This window comes from Arvicanthis niloticus, chromosome 18, assembly GCF_011762505.2.
Source record: "Arvicanthis niloticus isolate mArvNil1 chromosome 18, mArvNil1.pat.X, whole genome shotgun sequence".
Lineage (NCBI taxonomy): Eukaryota > Metazoa > Chordata > Mammalia > Rodentia > Muridae > Arvicanthis > Arvicanthis niloticus.
In genome coordinates, this window is record NC_047675.1 from 21,177,612 (window position 1) to 21,200,021 (window position 22,410).

At 47.1% G+C, this 22,410-nt stretch overlaps 1 protein-coding gene across 2 annotated transcripts in view; it reads left to right on the forward strand.

The window, feature by feature from the left end:
• Positions 1–22,410, forward strand: part of Gnao1 (G protein subunit alpha o1) — a 147,669-nt gene that overhangs the window by 66,551 nt on the left and 58,708 nt on the right. For both annotated transcript variants that reach the window (XM_034522332.2, XM_034522333.2), the window contains exon 3: positions 14,724–14,865. In XM_034522332.2, the coding sequence (XP_034378223.1) occupies positions 14,724–14,865 (142 nt within the window). The remainder of the gene's footprint in view (positions 1–14,723; positions 14,866–22,410) is intronic.

Below are 22,410 nucleotides of genomic sequence, written 5' to 3' on the forward strand. Positions count from 1 at the left end.
ACCAGAGAGATGTTGTAGTTGTTAAAGCGCTTGCTGAGTATGGTGATTTGAATAGGAATGGCCCCCATAGGTTCATAGATTTGAATACTTAGCCACCGGTGAGTGGCACTATTAGGAGGTGTGGTCTTGTTGGAGTAGGTGTGGCCTTGTTAGAGGAAGCATCCCACTATGATGGCATTGAACTTTCAGAAGCTCAAGCCAGGCCCAATGTCTCCTCTTCTCTTGCTGCCTGCAGATCCAATTGTAGAACTCTCAGCTTCTTCTCTAGCACCATGTCTGCTGAGTGCCGCCACGCTTCCCTCCATGATGATAATGATCCTCTGAACTGTGAGCTAGCACCAATTAAATGTTTTCCTCCCTCTCCCCAAACCCATGGCAGGCAGGTGAGCTGGCCCTGAGGTCAGGAGAGTAGGAGAGCTGGCCCTGCCCTTCACCGGCTGGAGCATTCTAGAGAGCAAGCCCTGCACTTCACCTGGGCAGCACAGTAGAACTGGCCCTGCTAGCAAAAGCAATGGGTGAGCCAGCCCTACACTCACGAGAGCAGGAGAAATGATCCTGTCCCCTTGGCAACTGTGGCATTGGGTAAGCTCACTTGGGCAGTGCTGGAGAGCTTGCCCTGCTGGTGTGGGTGCAGAAGAGCTAGCAGGCTGCCCAGGCCCATATTTAGGGCTTTGAGTTAGCCCAACCCCAACATCTCTCCCAACTATGATCTCCTGGAGCATGTAAAAGGCTAGTTCTACAGATCCAAAGCTGCAGGATCTCCATGACACAGGTCAAGAACAGGGCATCTGAGAGGAGTTCCCATGAGGATCCAGTATTGATAAGGTAGCAGAAGCCAGAAGCCTCAAAACAGACCAATGACTCATTGCAGTGAACATTCACGAGTAAAGCGTGGACAAACGGTATACTGCATGACACACGATGACACACTACAGCTTCCACAACAAGGGTTTTTTTTATTCTATATCATTTTATTTGCAAGAGTGGAAGACAGATATGAAGGGAGGGGGAGATGAGTGGGATTGGGGTGCATGATGTAAAATTCACAGAGTCAGTAAAAAAATTTAAAAAAAAAAATGTTTTCCTTTATATGAGTTCTCATGGTCATGGTATCTATTCACAGCAATAAGAGACAGAAGTTGGTACCAGGGACTGGAGTATTGCTGTGATAGGTAGGACCATGCTTTTGTTTGGAGGAATGTGAACTTTAGGAATTTGGAGTAGGAAATAATTGAATGCTTTCAATGGAGCTGTATGGGCCATTCTAGTTGGAGGATGGGAAACAGTGATGCTGAAGACAAGTGAAGACCTGGCTCTGAAGACCTGGCTCAAGATGTTCTAGAGGGGAATATTAATATGTGGCCTAGAGGCCATTTTTGTAATATTTTGACAAAGAATGTGGCTGCCTTCTACCTCTGTCCAAAACAAAACAAAAAAAAAAAAAAAAAAAAAAAAAAAAAACAAAAAAACAAAAAAACAAAAAAAAATCTGCCTAGGGCTAATTTGAAGAGCTATGGATTAACCGCTTTAAGAGATTTCCAGACAGCCTAATATTGACTGTTACTTGGGTATTAGTGGCCATGATTACAGAGATTTACAATGAAAAGGAGAAAGCTGAGCAAGGGAAAATACAAAATGTACAGTTCGAGGAGAAAAGGAGCAACAGGAAGTGATTAAAGAAATACCCGATGCTCAAGGGGATGAAAGGAGTTGTGACCTCAGAGCAGGACCTCTCTCGGCTGAGCTTCTAACTTGTGAAAAGGAATTCAGAAAAGCTTGGGTGTGGTGAGACACGCCTTTAATCTCAGCATTCAGAAGGCAGAGGCAGGTGGATCTCTGAGTTTGAGGCCAGCCTAGTCTATAGAGCTAGGTTCAGGACAGCCAAACGTAGGCTTTTTGTTTTTAATGAGAGAAACCATTAAAAACAAAAAAACTAGCTTCGGGACAGCCAAACTTAGGTCTTTTGTTTTTAATGAAAGAAACCATTAAAAACAAAAAGCTAGTGAAGATGTATTTGAAGGAAGAAGCCATGTTCCAAAGACTATGGAGACTTTTGAAGTTGTACTAGATGCAGGTTTACATTATGATAAGGCTACAAACCTATGGGGATCCGAGAGTAGAATGTGGTGTTCTCAGTAGGAGTGGCTCCCATAGCTCATGGATTTGAATGCTTGGTCATTTTGATGTCATAGTGGGACATCAGGGTGTGGCCTTATTGGAGTAGGCATAACCTTGTCAAAGGAAACGTGTCTGTCACTGGGAGGTGAGCTTTGGGCTTCCAGAAGCTCAAGCCAGGCCCACTATCTACTGTCTTCCTCCTGTCTATAGGTCCAGATGTAGACTTCTCAGCTACTTCTCTATTACCATGTCTTGCTGTATGCCACCATACAGCAATGCCCAGCATGATGGTGATAAACTAAACCTCTGAAACTGTAAGCCAGGCCGAAAATGTTTTCCATATAAGCATTGCCATGGCTGTGGTATCTCTTCACAGCAATTAAATCCTAAGACACAATACGAGTGTGAGTACCAGAGTTTTGACTCCCAGGTGGGCATGGAGACCTGGGAAGGCAGAACCAGGGGATTTCCAGAACGAAGTATCTAAGGAGACTAGTCAGGCTGATGAACTCTGTGTTTGATACTGTCTCAGTTACTAAGATGGAAGAGTTATCAAGTATGATTACCAATATCAACCTTGGGCCTCCATGCGTACATTCACACAAGCAAAGCATGCATGCACATATGTGTATACTCACATACCACACCTATATACACTAGCAAATGGCAAAAATAATGCTGATTACTAATAACTGAAACCTACCTCCACATGTCTAAAATATGTTGGCTTGTATAACCGAGTGGCTGAAGCTATACTAGCCTCAGGCATGTCTGGATCCCAGTGTGTGCTGGACTGACTGACTAACAAAGTGTGAAGGGCTCACCCTTGGCACTTAAGCTAGGAGTGAAGTGAGTTCTCGGAGCATGAGGGACGACAGCTTTTCCTCTTGAGATTCTGTTTCCAAGGGACGAACAGAAGCTGAGCAAGAAAGAACAACAGATGTCCTCTGAAGCCCTCGCTGTCATTTACAATGCTCGAGATCACTCATGGGTGTCTTCCGTGGTGAGTTACCCACCACCACACTCCAGTTAGTTAGGAGTGCAGAAGTCAGAGGTGCCCCATAGGAGCCTTCACACAGGCCATCCCATCCCACCTGGTCTCATTCAACCTATTTACTTGTCTAAAAAGCCATTTGATAGTGTGAATTTATAAAAACAAACAAACAAACAAAACAAACAAACAAACAAACAAAAAACCTGTCAGTGAGGTCAGCGGCCTTTCACAGGTTCATCCCTGTAGTCTGTGATGCAGGAGAATCCACCCAGGACTCCTGAGCAAAGAACATACACTGATAAAGCATATACAGACAGGATGGGAGGGCCAGATGAGCAAAACCTCAACCTCACTTGGGCACTTTCCATGAGACAGGCTGGAAGCCTGTGTATCTCCCCAGTGATGCACAGTATCACTGGTTGTAAACATCATGGCCCAAGCACTCCACCCTATCAACAGTTGAAGATTATTCAGGGGATGCTCTGGCTGGGCCGGTGGGAAGCCAAGAATCCTACTTAGGTATAGACAGTGAAAATGAGTGAATTAGCCTCATTCACAGGCTCGCTCTGTCTTTAAGATGTTCCTGTCTTTATATAAAACATTGATTACACAGGGTTCAGAGTCCATAAAGCTCTTGGTCATCTCCTTCTACAGACTGTGTAATTTCACAGTTGAGTTTCAAAGAAGAGTTCTGGGTATTCCTAGAAGTAACGCTGTCCGTCTGTCCTGACCCTGAGGTACCCTGCAGGGACCAGGTGTCAGGAGCTGGAAGTAGAATCAGGTTAGGTCATGACACCAAGAAGGGGTCTTGATGAGATGGATTGACAAGCAGGGATGCACAGTGGAAGGCAGCCAGCAGAGGTCCTCATCTATCCTGCCTCCAAAGGTAAGGACTGCCCTCAGAGGGGAGTCAGGTATCTGTGGGATTGCCACCTTAGACCATGAAGACTGGCATCCATGCCTGTTAAACTCAGGATTCAGCCAGTAACTGTGGTGAGTGAGCAGGACTTGGGGTCTACCCGATCGTGGAACACCTAGTGGCATATCGGGCCGAAGATAGTGTTCTGATAACAGGTATACAGATGAGGACATGGTTATGAAGGAAAATAAGGAGAGAGGAGATGGGGAAATAGCAGGGCCTGAGGAAGTGACCTTTGTGCAGAAGTGCATGGACACATCACTGTTGCAGAGAGGTTCTTTGGTCCACAAGAACCACCTTGGAGATTTGCCTGCATGTACCTCCCTCCACATTTCCTGAGCTGTCACATTCTCAAAGGCCATACATGGCAAAAACATAGACACAGACATGACCATAGAGTTGGACCAGTCTGAGAAACAGGGCAAACCTAGGAAGTTGTCACAACCAGCTTCCAAGCCAACACCGGGCCTGAGAGACTAGTAGTCCACAGAGGAAATGAGTCCAAGTCCCCGTGAATTGTCAAGTCCATGTCAGAGCCAGGACTAGACCTTAGGTCTCCTGGGTGAGGGAGTGAGCTACTGCTGACAATGGAATGTTTGATGCCAGTGACTGGAAGTGGAGGATTGTAAGGAGATCAGAGGTGTCCTGACAGGAGGCAGAGAGGAGTTCCCACAAGCCAGAGCTCAGGCTCTGGCTAGAGATGCTGGCCTTTGAAGACTTCTGTCTATTTCACCTGGGCTTGTTTTAGTCTGTGACCATTCTTTAGAACCCCAGTGTCTTCTGCCTTCAAGTCTAAGATCTGAGATCTCTACCATGAGACCAAGACCCCAGGTACAGACCAGCAGCTCCAGTAGGAGGATGAAAGAGACTGCCCCTTGCCACCATCCCTACCCCACCTGGAGCATGGGGGAAGGGCAGGTCTATGTTGATTCCCAGTGATGGCAGCGAAGGCTCTGCCCTGGAGTCACAACAAGTCCCAGGCTTGTCCCTGGCTCTGTCTGGTGACAACTGGCAGCTGACATCTTTACTTCTGGCTAGAGTTGCATCTTATTAAAAATGGCATCTTTATAATAGATTTCTGCAAGTCACTGTCAGCAGGACATGTCCCTTGTTTGTGCCAGTCGCTCCCCTAGGGGACTGATTTGCCTATTACTATTATTTTAGAACTCCATTCTATAATAGTCTAATATTAGCATGTCAAGCTCTCTATATATAAAACATTAATTACTAAAGGACCTTTTAATTTAAAAAAAAATAATTTTTCTCATTTCATACAGATTTACCATTTAACCAGGAAGGTTTTAACTGGATCTCTCACCTCCTAAAATTGCCAAGGGTCCCATTTGTACTCAGACATCATACAGTCCAGCCTGCAGGGTGGAGAAGAGAGTCAGTCAACCAGCACTCATCCAACTCCATACAAGCTCTGTTGCCTTTGCTTCCCTGGGAGAAGCATGGCAGTCAGCTCCCCCTGGCAACTAGATCTGAAAGTGACAAGGGGTCACATCCCAGAACAAGCTTCAGTGGAGACCGGTGCAATAGGATGATAATTCATGGTTCTTTCAGATGATGGACTCCATACAGCCAGTGAAGACTCCAGGGTGACACAAGGCACATGAGAAAGCCTGGACAGGATGGATTGAGTTGCCCATGCTGTGTACCCCCTCACATACATGCACCCCAATATTCACCAGAATAAAGTCTGGACCTAGCATTTGGCCATGTAAGAAACACTTGTCAGCCAAGCAAGGCAGCATCCACCTGATATGTCAGCACTCCAGAGACTGCAACACAATTGCAGAGTCACGGTCAGCCCAGGCTACACAGCAAGACCCTGTCTCAAAGAAAAGAGGATTTTTCTGAAGTGAACATGGTATTCGTCATTAAATGAAGCCACAGTGGGAAGCCATTTTGGGATCGGTGATGCCTGTGGACATGTGCCAGCCTGTGGTATGGCTCCTCCCTGTGGCAGGATGGTTGGAGGCAGCTATCTTCCTTCTCTTTTGCTCAGCTGTGTGGGTTGGAATCCATAAGTGTTCCAAGAACAGGCCTTCAGTCAGAGCTGTGGAAGTCAGGGAAAGAGGAGGAGAGCTGCCGTTTGAAAATGCCCTGCTATTATTGGAGCAGTACCACAGGTGGGAGTCTAGATGGCTTGGGAGGTGCACAGATGAACGTTTATTTTAGTAGGTGACCATGTTTTACATGTAGTTAAAAGCCAACATATACCTAACACGTTAGCCATCGGTGATTGAGCCCCACTGCTATCTCTGACCTGCCCCTCCACACTTTGTCATTCACTCCATTGCCCCAGCACACAGGGTACCAGCTGGATGTTGTTTGCATTTTCTCACCTGGGATCTCCCATCACCCTCAGCTCTAGGGCCCTCAGAGACCTGTGGCACAACAGAAAGGCCTCTGAAGATTTTGTCCCTGCTCTGTCTCTCGCCAACTGTGTCCCTACAGGCATGGATTTATCTCTAAGTCACAGCTCCCCACATGTGGCCTTGGAGCAGATCCTTTCTGTGGTCCAAGCAGAGGGCATCATGGTGAAAGCAGCAACTGTCTTTATAAGGGTTTAGCTGTCAGTTCAGCAAGTCATGGTGGATTCCCTGTGCCTCTTTGATTTTCCGTTCCCAGAGTGGTGACATTTAGCATCTGACGATAGCGTCTCTACAGCTTCATGTTGACTCCTTACACTGCATACAAAGCAGGAGGCCAGGAGAGGAGCCCTGTGGGAAGGGGGAAGAAGGCCAATGGGGAAAGTATTCACTAAGATACTGTTCCAGGACCAGGAAGTAAAGTGCTTTTTGTCAGAGGCATAGCTAGACATTCCCCTTTCGTCTTACTGGTCTGCCTAGATCATGTGGCCACTCTTAGCCTCAAAGGAGGCAGGGAAATAGCTCTCTGAGTGTTAGGACAGTGGCTGTTACGTGGCAGCTCACATAGCTGATACTTATGTCTGTCCACTACCCTTGGAATATGCCATTTTTTACACTCTTTCCTAAATGTTTTCATCGTCAGTCTTATTTTGATGTCTAGTCTGAGTCCCCAAAAGGCAGGGAACTGGCCCCATGGGCCTGACAGTACAGTCGGGCCTCATATCAAGCCAAGCCCAAACAAATCAGATCAGGAGACCCCTGCAGACAACACTTTACCCTGCTAATCTTGTCTCATTAACCTGGGCACGGTGATAAACATAGAGTATCTGATTCCCATTGAAAATAATGTATTGCAGGTCAGTGAGGTGACTCAGGGGCTAAAGGCACGTGCTGCACAGGCCTGGAGGCCTCAGTCAATCCCTAGCACCCGTAAGGGTGGAAGGAAAGACTGACTCCCTTAAGTTGTTATGACCTCTGCATGTGTGTTGTGGTGTATGTACCTCCCCACACACACACACATGTGCCAATAATAATAATAATGAATCATCTTTAAACAAATTAAATAATGACACCACATGCACATTTTGAGAATGAAGCAGACAAAAAGAAGACACTAACAAATCACTGACCGCTACCACCAAAAGTGATGACTGCTCTGTTCTGTTGCTCCAGCCTGTCCATCCTCCTCCCTCTCCATGGCTTCCATGCACAGGACACCCACTGCACCATACCTAGTCGTATTTTCATCTTAATGTTTTAATGGGCTCTGTGGAATCCTTATGTGCTAGGGGCTTCCTGCTCACTGTTTACTTATACTTGTGATCCATGAGGCCAGGATTGTCACTGGCCACATAATAGGTCCATGGCTCCAGAGTTACAATCACACTGCTGATTGGGTCAGTCCTGCCAATGGCGACTGGAAACTAGTAACATGTATCACTGAAGCAAAACAGTTCCCAGACAAATGTCTGATGAGGTTGTCTTCCTACTCAGACACACCTGAGTATCATTACGATGGCCCAACCTATACGCTCTCCCAAGATGTCCTCTCCATTCTCTCCACTCCAGGCCATCCCCTCTCCAGCTGGAGTTTCTCAGCCTTTTCTTGTCTTCTCCCTGGCAGGTGGAGATCCTCCAGGGCTCATCTCTGAGTTACTTCTCTCATGACTGTGACCAAATACCAGACAAAAGACAGTTTTAAAGGAGGAAGGTTTATTGTACTTCCTTGAGAGCAGCGCAGTTCATCCAGGTGAGGGAGGCATGGCTGGGGCAGTGCCTTGATCCTCGGCGGCCAATCCAGGAGCAGAGACAGAGGAACGGTGATGCTCTGCTGGTGCCCATCTTCTTTCCTTTCTAGTTAGTCCAGGACCCCAGCTCATGAGACGCTATCTCCTCAGCTAACCTGCCAGGGAATGCCCTCACAGATACACTCAAAGGTGCATCTCTTAGACACCCTCCTCTTAGGACCAGCCTCGTGTCCTTTTCCTCCGGAGGACAACAACAAGACAACCTCTGTGTACCAAATGTACCAGCAGTCACTTTGGCTATTGCTCTCCTGCCCGTGCAGCCGTTCTGGGCCCTGAACACAACACAATGAGGACAGTTGACAGCCAGCAGTTATGGGAAATCACCCGATCACACAGCTAGTGCCTGGCACCACCACCCCCACCCCAGTCTAAATCATTCAAGCTTGTAGCAGAGGGTGGTGAGGCAGGGAAAACTCCATTACTGGAGTTGGCTCCCCGCAGCTTTTGGTCGGGTGCTCACAGCCCTCCACAAATGGAGGGAAAACCTGTGCTGGTACATTTGTCACAGTCTCAAAAGGAGCCTGTGATTTAAGAAAGGCTCCCAGGCCAGATGAGTGTGTGAGGTCCCTTCCTGCTCCCAAGCCTGTGGTTCTGTGACCATATAAGGCGTCTATGCCCAGCAGTCTTCCTGCAGCTAAAAGCAGCCCCGCCCTAGAAAAGGGGCTGAAAGTAAGGAGAGCCAGGTCTCTACCTTCCACAGAATCCCCAAGGCAGCAAAAAGAGTTGGAGGAGGGGGGAAAGGGCCCATCATTGACTGCCTCTTCCTGGAAATTAGTCACCTGCTGTGGTCAGCCCCTGTCACCCTCCTCTCCCTCAAGATCACCCACTTAGCAGTGTTGTGAGTAGCCAGGTGCAGCTGGCAGCTTTAGTCCATAGTTGAATACTCTGGCTGCAGTCACCCTTGTCTGGTCAAACTCCTCCTTCCCCTGGCTCTTCTGTCTTGATGACCCAGAACAGCCCCTCAGAGTCCTAGGTTTTAGGTGGACACAGTGAAAAATAACTTGACCTCCATTTCGTACCCTGGCTCTGCAGATATATATATATATATCTGTGATATATATATCCCACCCAACACACACAAGGACATTAGCCTGTGAGCTTCTTGGTGGGATGTATCTTGTACATCTGAGTGCACACAGCTCAAGGAGTGATGTTTCTCCCTTCACCATCTCTGTGCCAGGAACTCTGGGAAGAAGAGGACAAGTGGGTGAAACAAGATATCAACAGCCAGGGTAGAAAAGAGTCAAGAAGCAAATATGAGGAGAGTTAATCTCAAATTACTGTTATCGAATATAGAACATTTTAATTATGACTTGGATGAGTGACTGAAGCTCAGGTCTCATTAGATTGTGCAAAAATAAGGAGTGCTGTGGTTTGTATCAGTCAGAGGTATCGAGATAGCTTTTGCTTCAGGCATGGGTGGGTTTAGGGACTCACATGACATCACGGAGACTTGATTCTGTGCATTCACTCAGCAGTTCCATCAAAGGCTTCTGCATTACATCAGACTATTGGCTGTTGCTACCTCCAAGACCCAGACCTATGTTATCCCATGTGACTGAACTCCCCTGGGGTATACCCCTAAGGACTCTCAGGAGCCCGATTTCCTTACCCAGGCCCTCAGAACATTAGACAGGCATGGCAGTCATGTGCACATGCATACACACACCATGTATATGTGTGCCCTCTGGGACCTCTGGAGCCTGCAGGTGAGGGCCTGGGGTTGAGAAAGCAGTTCTGCCTCTCACCCTCTGCCTGTAGGTCACAAACAGGACCTGAGATGCCAGTCATCAGCAGTATGACCTCTGGGAAGTGGCCTAACCTTGTCTGTAGAGAGGAGCTGGTGATTTTTATCAAGGCTGGGGCTGCTTTGAAGATTAGAAGCAATGTAGCAGGTAGAACATTTAGCATTGAGTAGCAACCCTCACACTTCGGCCTCCTGGTAGTGACAGAAACTACACCAGAGAATGAGACCACTGCTACTGGCCGCCATTTGGAGAGTGTCTTCCCTGTAGTCTCTCTTTTTCCCTTGGGTTTTTGTTTTTGTATTTTGGAAACAAGGTCTCTTGTAGTCCAGGCTGGCCTTGAATTCCTGATGCTCCTGCCTCCATCAGTCTGGCTTGCTTGGCCACACCCATCTTATTTCTCCGAACAGCTTGCTAATGAGGAAACAAGACTGCTCAGGGAAGGCATTTACCCAGGCATGACACAGTTAGACCCTCCACAGCAGAGGCAGTATAGGAGCAGCCTGGCTGTCACTGGAGTGATGTGAGGAGAGAGAAGATAAAGGGACCTCATTTAATATTCACAAAGATGTCAGCCTGAACTCCAAAAGAGGGAGAAGTGGAGGATGGCGTGAGAAAGACAAGCCTTGCACTGCTGTCTTGTGTGGATCATATGTTCTTGTGCTGTGTGGCAGTTAGGACTCTTTGCTTGGGGATGCTGTAAAACGTTATCCCTGGAAGCCCAGTTTAAGCCAATACTTGCCAATGTGACAAGTTACAGGACTTCTACTCATGATTTTTGAACCCTTGATCCAAATTGCATCGTTTCTAAGTTTTTCTTTTGGACCACCCCAGGAACCAGGCTGAAGCTTGAGAAGCAGTAATCTGTGTTCTGGGGATGGGTCAGATGTGGTCGGAAGGGCTGTCAGCTTGGACGTGGGTTCTGGCCTCAGCTCTAGCTGATCTGCTGCGAGAGACTGGGTAAATGGCTTAAGCTCTTAGCCTCAGTTTCTTTTGTTATATGGATATAATGAAAACCTAGTGTTCCTACCTCAGGAGGTGAGTGTGGGAAATGACAGTACCAACCCCATGGGAACAGGAATCCCTTAGCCAACCAGGGAGCTAAAGAAAAGTTTTCTCATTTTTTCCCCATCCAACTTCTTTGCCAGAGAAATTTTTATGTGACCCCAGGTGTGTGTATACATAGTGTAGGCAAACAAATCAAGCATTTAATAGTAATAAAATGCTTTAAAGGTTTCTCTTAAAACAACTCTTTGGTATACATATATTTTTCCATTTATTAAAGGTTAAAAACAAATGTGGATATTAATGAGGTAGATGTGCTTGTTCATTCATACAGAATTAGATCTTGGCTGTATTTGACACTGCAGGAGACTGATTTCATAATCGTCAGTGTTGAGAATGCTGCTTCACATAGCATAAATGTATAACAGTATATGTAACATATATGTGTTTTTATCCGTAACACCAAAGACATCTCAGGTTCGTTGTGTATTTAATTTTCAGTTAATTCTTAGCCACTACTTCTTCAGAAACCTTGTCCTATTATCCAATTTGTCATAACCCTACATTCAGTTATAGGATCTTATGGGATCCCAGCCCACATTCAAGAAGCCGAGGTCTGGAGAGCATCCCCGTGATGAGGTAGGACCAGGGGAAGCACATCACACTGCAGGCCAGCAGACCTCAATCTGCACCTCTCAGGTCAGCATAGTGCTAGCCTCCTGAGGGACCTGCTTATGGAGCCTGAGTGCCCAATGCCTTCTCTACAGTTGTCAGTAATTGTTCTGAAGTTCCCATGTGTAGCTCACACACCTTAATTTACTTTTGAGTTATGTGACATTTTTCCAGATGCATCTTTCTGCATCCACACACCCATCCTTTGCATTCCTGGAACTTTTCTCTTTCTGCCTCCATTTGAATAGTTTAGTTGCTTTGTCTTCAGTTTGGACAATCTTCTGTATATCTGATCTGCCATTAATTTCACCTAGGACAACTTTTAATACAGTTATTTTCTGTATCTTCCATTTATCTCTGAATTGTACTCACAATCTCCTTTGATGTCTTGAAATTTTTATTCTTTTGCAATGCAGTGTTAATTCTGTCATCAGTGTCTCTTCTACCTCTATTTCTGTTAACTGATGCTTCTCGTGGTTGTGAGCCACACTTCCTTGCTTGCCTCCAGAGCCAGGATATTTCCACCCTGGAAGGTTGTAGCCCGTGCATCACTGCCGAGGGTCTAGATTTTGCCATCCCATCTAAAGCCTGTTGCCTTCTGTTATTCTTTGGGATAGTTAAGTTAGTTATGGGCAGCTGGATTTCTTAGACTTTCTTTCTAGCATTGTCAGGAGGACCTTGGGGAGCCATGAGAACTATCTTAACCTAGTTGCTCTGGCCTCCAGTGTCCCTGCTGCAGGCTCCAGCAGTCCCCACGGACTGCCCTCTGACTTTTCAGAGGTTCATCTCCTGGCTTGGGGAAAGTGCTGGCAGGTTTTCAGCCACCAAGGCCCCTGGAGCACATTCTCTCTCTGGGACTCTTCCTTCTGAGCTGCGGAGTCTCGTCTGCTCAGCCAAAGGCCCTCAGGAACTCCACAAAGATGCCAAGAACCCTTCCTCAGCAGTTTCCTCTCTGCTTCAGCTGCCTTAACCTTCGCGTGCTGACCCTCGTCCCTGCGGCCCACGAGCCCCTGTGGTGTCCCTGGCTTCTCCAGCCTGTAGTCCACAGACCACCTGCACAGCCAGTGTCCCCTTGTCCCCTCCACTTATCCAGCTCTATGCAGAGTGCTAGTGTTTCCCTGGGGGACTCTCCGGGGGTCACAAACCTGTGGGCTGTTTGACTGTTGCTCCATCAAGAGGATTTTGCAGAAGCTGGAAAGATGGCTCAGTGGTCAAGCAGAGGACTCAGGTTCCCTTCTCGGCACCCACAATCGCCTGTGGCTCCAGTTCCAAGGGATCTGAGCCTGTCTTCTGACCTATAGGGCCACGAGATCCATGTGTGATGCACTTATACGCATGCAGGCAAACACTCATAAAAACAAAGCTTGTAAGTTAAAAGGAAGCTTTGTAAAACAACAAATGAACAAAACAAAAACCAGACTTCATGCCAATCAAACCTACAACCTATTCACAGAGTCATTCTGCTCTGCTTCTTAAAGAAACTCAGACTGAGACCCACAGCCAGGACTACCTCTCACTTTGCCACGGGAGTTAATATCTGCCGATCAACTGATGACTAAATAACTCGATAACTAAATAACTCTAAATAAGCCCATACAAAGGAATATTATTCATCAATAAAAAGAATGCGTTCATGAGACATGCTATAACATGGGCATATCTCGAAAAGGCATTTTTTCTTGTTTTTTTTTTTTTTTTTTTAAGATTTTATTTGTCTTGTGTACGTGTGTACACTGTCCCTGCTCTCAGACACACCAAATCAGAAGAGGGCATCAGATGCCATTATAGATGGTTGTGAGCCACCATGTGGTTGGTGGGAATTGAATTCAGGACCTCTGGAAGAACATTCAGTGCTCTTAACCGAGGAGCCATCTCTTCAGCCCCTTGAAAAGACAGACTTGTTAAATGACAGAACCAGTCACAAATAGACACACACCGTATATCCTTATGTATGTGGACTGACCACACTATGCACGTCTTTAGAAACAGTGTAGATGGGTGGTGGTTTAGGATTGAAGTGGGGTCTGCAGAGTGACTGGTGATGGTCACAGGAATGCTTTGGGAAGGGGACAAAATGCTTCACAGCTAGAATGAAGCTGTGGTTGCCCAATATCTTGAATTTACTAAAGCAATTATTGAACTGTGTGCTTTAGGCAAGCAGACTGTGTGGTATATGAAATGAATCCCGGTAAAGCTGTGTTCACTGTACGTGTCTGTGGTGTTGTTCTAGACAGAAAGGAGGTGATGAAGGCCTGGACAGGGGCTTTGATGACATAGAAAGAGGGCCCGGCTCTTATGCTGAAGCCTGGGTATGTTATATGTGGTAATAATTCCTGTTCTGGAAATGTGGCCACCAAAGAGTTCACACAGTCTGCCAAAGCACAAAGCACCTGTGACATTGTCCTTAAAACTTGCTTGTTTTTCCTTTATTTCCATTTTAAGACTATTCTTGCAGTTTGTATGTGATTTCCTCTTTCCTTGACAGCGGCGAGCATGTACCATTTCACACTGCCTCTGCTTGGTGATGTCCCCTGTGTGGACTCTGTCAGTTGTTAAGATCCAGCAAAACAGGGTGACTACCTAATACCAGCTAAGGAAGAGTGTGGACATGCCCTCTGCTGGCTTCTCCTCTGATGGTGAATCTTACACATGTGCCAGGCATCACTCTGCTTTCATTAAAAGTACTGTGAGTGAGCTGTGGGCGTGGCTGCCACCTCCCCCTGGAGACCTGTCCTCACCTAGCAAGTACATCCATCTGCTCCTGGGTTTGATCCACACCAGCAGAAGGGGTGGGGTTTAGTTGAGAGACTGAGATTGTGTCTTTCACTGGCTCGGTTCTTTCAGGGATCATCAGCAGTACCCTCTGTGTGTACACAAGTCAAGGCTCCACACTGTTCTTAGGTCACCAGCAGTGAGCATGGGCACCTGTAGAACAATTCAGTAATCCATCATTTCCACAGGATGTGGCTCTTCCATCCTCCCTCTGTGAACGCAGAGCTTGCGCTGGGGCCTCCAAACCCTGTGTTGTCCATGTCAAGTGAGGATACCACGCTCATCACGTGTTGTTTGTGGTTTTTCCTCCAGGATCATCCATGAAGATGGCTTCTCTGGAGAAGATGTAAAGCAGTACAAGCCCGTTGTCTACAGCAACACTATCCAGTCTCTGGCAGCCATTGTCCGGGCCATGGATACTTTGGGCGTGGAGTATGGTGACAAGGAGAGGAAGGTAGGCATAGCGAAGAGAGGTGACTCTGCTACCTCCTCCTGATAATCGTCAGGGGAGGTTGTGCTCTGTGTGGGAGAGAAGGCAGTGACCACCAGCCCAAGCCATTTTACCCTGACAAATGCAGGGACCTGAGTAACAGGTAAATCTCTCCAGAAAGTCACCAATGTAAGCAAAAGCCAAAGCATTCCTCGTATGTTCTGTAGATGAGAAAGAGTGAGAGATGTTTTGAATCAGCACAACTCAAGAAATGCCTGACCCCAGACAAAATGGGCTTGATCAGAAAAATATGTACTGAACAAAACCCACTTTGCTGGGTGCCATCTTCCCTACTGAGGAGAGCTGTCGTCACCTTGTAGTAAGGAAGCATCCATTGGAATTGCCTCTTGTTCTTCGCACCAATGGGTGTACTTTCTGCCTCTCCTGGTAGGTGTGAGGCCCTCCTTCCTGTAGAGAGTGAGCATCCGAAACAAGGGCTGCTCTCTGATAAATGTATAAAAGCTTTTTATTTGCAAACATTTGCATCCACCACAAGACTAAACTCTAAACAGATACTGTGGAAAAGCTCTGTAAAATGAGGACTGTGTGAAGGGGGTGTGAAAACAACCTGAGAATTTTCTCCAAAAGCTGGACTTTGCTCCCCACCTCCACCCAGGGAGCAGCTAGAGGACCTGGAGCAGCTGGCCTGTGTTGTGGTCTCTGAGTAGGGAGCTTAGTCTCTGGTGACTTGACCAATACACATTTCCCCGGCTCACAGATGAAAGCTCTCCTGGCCTTCTCAGGATCTGACAAATTATCTGTGTCAGATAGCTTTGCGTGTAAAATTTAATATGTTACGCGCAAATCCTCATTACACAGGGCAGTCACCTCAGCTCAGGGCCTGGAGTTATGGCTGGCACAGGGTCTATACCAGCCTAGGGTGGGCAAGCAGGGTCCTGGCAGAGCCCATCTGACTACTGCTCCCCAGAGGCAGGACAGGGAGCTGGCAGTGTATCTGTCATGGGTTCTTTTCCAGTGGAAGACTGAAAGTACATGGAAGGTGGAAGGTGATCAAGACTACCTCTGCCTCTTCAGGCTTGTTCCAGTCAGTGTTCTCTGTGCAGGAGTAGGCGCAAAGGGAACCGTGTTCAGAGAAAGCACCTGTGGGGCAGTGTGGGTGAGTGGTGCACAGTGGCTGGTGAGGACCGCAGTCCTCACCATCTTCACTCCTTCATCTTCATGGGAGTAGAACTGTAGCCATGAAGAAGTCATCATCCGCAGAGCACCTGCTCCCTGCCACGTATTGTGCTGAGCCCATGTTTACTGTACCCAGAACATAGTAGGTCATCAAAAAAGTCTCTTGAATGGAATTATAGTCTTCTTCTTCCCATTCTAAGAGAAGGGGAGTGCCTGGAATTTTACCCCCAAGTGGCCATATGTACACGGCCCAGTGTGTATACTGCCTTCTGGGAAGTGTTGCATCAGTTCAAAAGCTGCTCTGTTACCTGTGGTCAAGGCTGGGTAGTCTTCCAAGGTAGAGGGACCTGACTGAGAACTAGATTCCAAGCACTGTCAGAGAAAGAATTCAGAGACAGGTGGACCCAGTGAGCAACTGGAAAAGCACTTTATCACAGGACAGAGGCACATACTCAAGGCATGAATCAGGCTTCTTAAGAGATCAGATGACCCCATGGCGTGTAGGATAGCTCACCTTATGAGGAATAATGGAAGGGAAGATTATTCTTGAATTGAATGGCATGGGGCAGGGGCAGAGAATAGGATGGGATTTTTCTCAGTCAGGTTTCTCCTGTTTTCTGTCCTTATATGTCCTCTATATGTGACCTGGCGTCACCTGCATAGTACGAACAGGCAGTTTTACCAGGCTAATAATACGGAGGTGCCATTAAAATAAGGCAAAGGACAGTTAGTGGGCCTCTTGATCACCGTGTTAGCCCCCGTGGTCCCGAGTGGTCTTACTTCTGTACCTTTGGGGGTCATACGATGTCCGGCTGTAGTACAGCTATGCGGCTGCCGTACCCTCTAGCCAGCTTGAAGTCTGCCTCTGCCTCTCTTTTCCCTGTGTCTGTCTAGGTGACCTCATTTTCTTGAGACAGTCAAAGGAGGCTTCTTAGGGGAAGGGAAGCCTGCAGTGCCTGATACCTAGGTACGGTTTGAAAGGTGACCGTGGAGGGGGCGTGGCTGGAGCAGCCAATCAGCCCTGAGTACGGGCAGTGGCGAGCAGTGGTTGACAGTGACCAAAGGAGATTCAGCCAGCAGGGGAGGAATGTGGTTAGGGTGTAGGCACGGGTGAGGCAGGTGGAAGTACAGGTAAGCCAGGTTTGGTGAGCCCTGGATGGTAGCCAGTGAGTGTGGTTTCATCCTGCTGGCAGGAAGCAACCACTGATAGGCTGTGCTAGAAAGAGAGGGGATGTGGTGAGACTTCAGACAGTCCCAATGGCATGCAGAGGGTGACCTCATCAAAGAGCGGCCAAAGAGGGAAGTGGTTCTGGAAGCGATGGCAAGAGAGTACGCACGAGATCTGGGGTCAAATGACCAGTCTGAAATGAAAGGTGCACAGGGAGATGGTGACAAGAGGACTTGATGGTCTTGGTGGCCTTGGTGATGCCTTGACACTGGGCAAAAATAAGGACTGAGAACCAAGCACTCGCATGATCATCCTGGAGCAGTGGAGCAGCCAGAGGCAGAGAGAAAAGGCTGCTGGGTAGTCTGCTTTCAGGATCAAGAGCTTCAACATGAAGTGATCACAAGGAGGTGGACTGAGTCAAAGCATGGGCGCTCCAGGAATTATTGACTCTAGGATAGTGGAGGCTTCTGCATTTTATCTTCTGGGATCTGTGTTAAATAATGTACATTGTTATTTACTGTTTAATGTTAACAACCACCTAACAACCACCTTGCAGTGGTTGCTATTGCTGTCATTTTATTAGTGGAAAGGGAGGGGGGAGGGCAGGAGGCAGGCAGAGAGACAGAGAGACAGAGAAACAGAGACAGACAGAGAGAAACAGAGAAACAGAGACTGAGAGACAGAAAGCCTCTCAGAGAGTGATGTGCCCAGGTCCTTCTATATAAAGCATGTATGTGTACATAGAGACATGCTTACCTAACAAGACTACAGTCCACAGCAAAGGCTCACTTCCATAGTTTGACCTGTACAACCCTAAGAACTCATCTGACCACCATAGGAGTGAAGGAGATCCCACCTAGAGTGTGTTGTGTCTGTGCATAGATATTGCCAAGTTCAGAAAATCCTCAGTACAGTCCAGTTATTCTTTCCATTATCTGTTTAAAATTATTAATTTTATTGATTAAAAAATAGTGATGAACAATCCTCACAGAAGTCTAATGAGGAATAGGTAAGACCTTGTCTTAGTTAGGTTCTCTTCATTACAAATGGAGGCACCCGGCTTGGGATTTTTCACTCAAGGTCACTGACCTAAGCAGGACTGAGGCTCAATGATGAATGGAATTGCTGTCAGGACTTGTTTGTCCCACCAGTACCTCACCCCTACTCCAGAGCGCATGGCGGCTCCTGGGGGAGGAAGACTCAAAGTCCATACCTATGTCCAGAATGTCTTTGGATCCCTCTGGGTGAGAAAAACGTTGGGGTTTTAAGTCGTTCAGTGGAATGCAGATTGCGCTTCTGTAATCTGGAAACGAGGTGCTGTCTCAGCACACCACCGTTCCCCTTCTTTCACAAAGGATGCTGTCTGCCTGGGTCTGCTGGAGTTCTCTGCAGCCAAAACCATGCACAGGCAGTTGTCAGATGTGAGGAGAGGCTGCGAGAAGCAACAAATAAAGACCCCATACTCACCCCAAACTGAGGGTCAAGAGGAAGCAGGGACACCTGCACAGACTAGACACTGAGGCACCACTGGCCTAGACCACAGCTTGTCCTGCCCAGATTAACAGTTTGAAATTCTTCTTCCCAAGACCATCTCAGCCTGTGACTGACTCCCTTTTGCACATGTGACAAAATATGCCATCCATCCCAAACAGAAGAGACTTGCTTAATAAAACATGTGGCAACCATGACCAGACCAGAGGGCTCCTGCCCACACTTGCAGCTTCTTCCAGCTTCTCTGCCCACTTAAGACCTCATTTTTTTTTTCATTCACAAATACTTAGCATGAGCCATCAGTGATGAATACAAAGATCAGGAAGCCCAATCTTGTTCGTAGGTGAGATCCGGCCCTGCTCATGCCCAGGACTCTTGCAGCTGAATCAGGCTGCTCCATGCACTATATGGCTGGGTCAGGCCCTGAGCTTCTGTTTTGAGGGAGACGTCACTGCTGAGGGCCTGCTGATCTAGCTGCTGAACTGTGATCTGAAGGAAGAGTCGCAGTTCCTTCTGGCCTCTTGTCTCTCTCGGCTGTACTCAGCTCTGCCTCCAACTCTCTACTTCATGCTTTCCTTATCTCCACAGCCAGATGCTGAGTCTGTGACGTCAAGGGCGAAGGCTGCTTTTCACGCCTTTTTGATTCCCTCACCAGCCAAAGGAAGACTGGCGTGGCTTTATGGGTTTCTCCATTTGTTCTCTTCTAACTGGGCATTCATGCAGCGGTGGGTTAGAACAGAGACAGACACAGCAGTACATAGCATTGTTTTTAATGTTTGTGACAGTGCAGTCATGGGAAGCATGGTGGGGCAGGGGCTCGGGGCTAGTCTGCTGTGCTACTCTAACCAAATCTCAACTCTACTTCCTGCTGGGAAACAACAGAAAGTAGCCTCCTGTCTCTCAGTGACACAACTGGGCGATGGTAATGAAAACAATAGACACCAACATCATGGAGTTGTCTGTAGATTGTATAAGTTTGTATAAGATCCACTTATACCTACTGCTGATCTGAGAGCAGAAATCAGCACATAGTAGGTGCTCTGGAAAGTTAGGGAATGGTAGTGTCATGATTTCCAGGGTACATTAGACTGTGGTAGGGACAGTCCATCCAGAAAGAGGACAACATAACTAAGCAGTGATGTAGATAGGAGGTGGACATTTCTGTTGGTGTCTCTGCTTCTGCCCTGGCTACTGTTGGCCATCTATCACAGAGACATGGAAGGAAGAAAGGAGCGGGCAGGGACAAGTCGACCTCTTGCATATTTGGCATTTTGGTAAAAAAAAAAAAAAAAAAAAAAAAAAAAAAAAAAAAAGTGTTGGTGAAAAACAGTGCCTAGTGGATGATTATCCCAGCAACAAATGTAAGATCTGGGGCTAAGAGGAAAATCTTGTGTCTCACCTATAGTTTTCTGAACTTGATAAAATGTTGTAGAATTCCCTGTCTCATTGCTATCAAATTAGGGATTAAATAAAAACAAAACGTAGATGTGCTAAGTCAAAGGGGAACAGCATCCGAAGATCAGGAAGGATAAAGCATCACCAGGCTGGTGTCATAGGTAAGTCCAGGCTTCTTCATTTCTTGCCGTTGTTTTCCCACGTCAGCTCAGAAGCTAGAATGTTGTCCCAAGAGGCATCATAGGCAAAGAAACATCTGGGTGGCAGGTGAATCCTGGTGCCCAAACTGCCACAGCACAGGCCTGGTACCCTCGTCTCACCCTTCTCCAACACGCTGGGTTCCCTGGTCACTGCCGAGTCCCTAGCCAGTGTCCAATCTCTTAGCTTGCCATGCCTGGCTTCTTTGCCACGGCATGCAGAGGTGATGGCTGTTTATGGCTGGGCCGCTGTAAATCTCTAGATGGCAGGTGACTTTAAGTTGACAAGGTTCCAAAAAGACCCCACTGCCTTAGAAGATGTTGTGACAGGCAGAGAAAGCCTGCCCAGCCAGAGCCATATTTAGAAGTTCCTGGAATATTATGAAATTAAGAACTTGAAAAATAAGGTCGTGACATTTTGATGTATTTTAAATGCAAATGCTTGAGAACCTACCCCAAATGTAAGAGAATAAGGCTATGTTCCCTCCAAAGTTACGTACAGGATTTACCAATATACTGACTTCCAGTGTCAGTGCTGGCCACATGATCCTTTAGTGGGACACAGGCTGCAGCTTGTGGTGAGCATTGTAATGTTCACCCCAAGAAGTCTCTCAGGGGCTATAGCTCAAGCTTTCTTTGGTCTTTGCTCCATATTGGTCCGTGCTCCTTTGTAAATGGACTACGGGAGCCTGGTAAGCCATGCTTCTTCCTGGATGCATAGGGGAGCCTGTTAAGCCAAAAAGGCACATTTTGTATTGTTGATGACTCAAGTCCCAGGGAATGAAAGGGGCTGTGTTTTCTTGAGGTACCAGAATCATGTGGATGAGGCCATAAATCAGAGGTTCATGACTAGATAGCCCCGGCGGTGTCTGACCCACCTAACCCAGTGTGGAGACCCCACTAAGTGTATGTATTTGCAGTGTCCCGCCCGCATGAGGTGGGATTATGTACGCAGCTTTCTGTCCCTCTAATGAAGTACCTGATGAAATTAATTTACAAGGAAAATGGTTTATTTTGTCTCACAGATTTGGAGCATCTGCACCAAGATCAGATAGTCACAGAGCTTTAGTCTTCTGGTGTATTGTCATATTAAGGGTGGGAAATACATGGTAAAGGAAATTTATATCCTGAGTCAGGGAACAAGAGGAACAAAAAGTCTGCATGTGGTAGCATGCTTCTTCAACTCCAACACTCAGGAGGCAAGACGATCTCTTTGAGTTCCAAGACAGCAGTGAAACCCTATCTAAAAGGGGCTATGGGCTAGAGAGATGGCTCAGTGGCTAGCTGCTCTTTTAGGGGACTCAGGTTCAGTTCCTAATGCCCACATGTTGACTCACAATCTTTTGTAACTTCAGGACCCAGGGAAGCCAACGCCCCCATCTGGTCTGCACAGTCACCAGGAAACATAGTATACAAACATACAAACATGCAGGCAAAACACCCAGACACATAAAATAATAATTTTTAAAAGAAGACAAAGAAAGGGGCTAGGGTCCACTTTCACCTTCCAGGTCATGTCTACTGTGACGTAAGGATTACCCATAATGCCTTGCTTCCTAAATGTTATACCTCCTCCCAATGACACCATCCAAGAAAGCATGGACCTAAGGCAAAACCATCCATCCTTGAAGGTAGAAGTAGTGTGTACCTCACCTATTCAATAGTACACCCACAACTATTCATGTGTGCACCTACTCCTGGTTCCTCAGCATCTCCCCCTCTGCTTTATCTGCTGGGAGCCAGCCATGGTTTACCACTACTCCCAGAAACCTCTCATGATGAGTTAGGGTGCTCTGCTTGCAAATGATTGACAATGCAATCAACCTGGGTTATTATAAAAAGCAGTCATCTGGAGAGCTGGGATGCAGCGTGGTGGTCGACAGCTTCCCTCATATCCACAAAGCCCTGGGTTTGATTCTCAGAACCACAAAAATCTAACAAGAACCATAGTCAGCTGGCCAATTATTAAGTCCAGGAATGATGCTACAGGGCCGTTTGATTTCTCTGGATCTTCTCTGACTGTGAGTTGCCAGCCCACAACAGTGCTCCCCACCAGTCAGGAAGCCGGCTGCAGCACTTGTCCTAAGCCAGGACACAAGTGCCATCTCTCCCCCTGAGTAC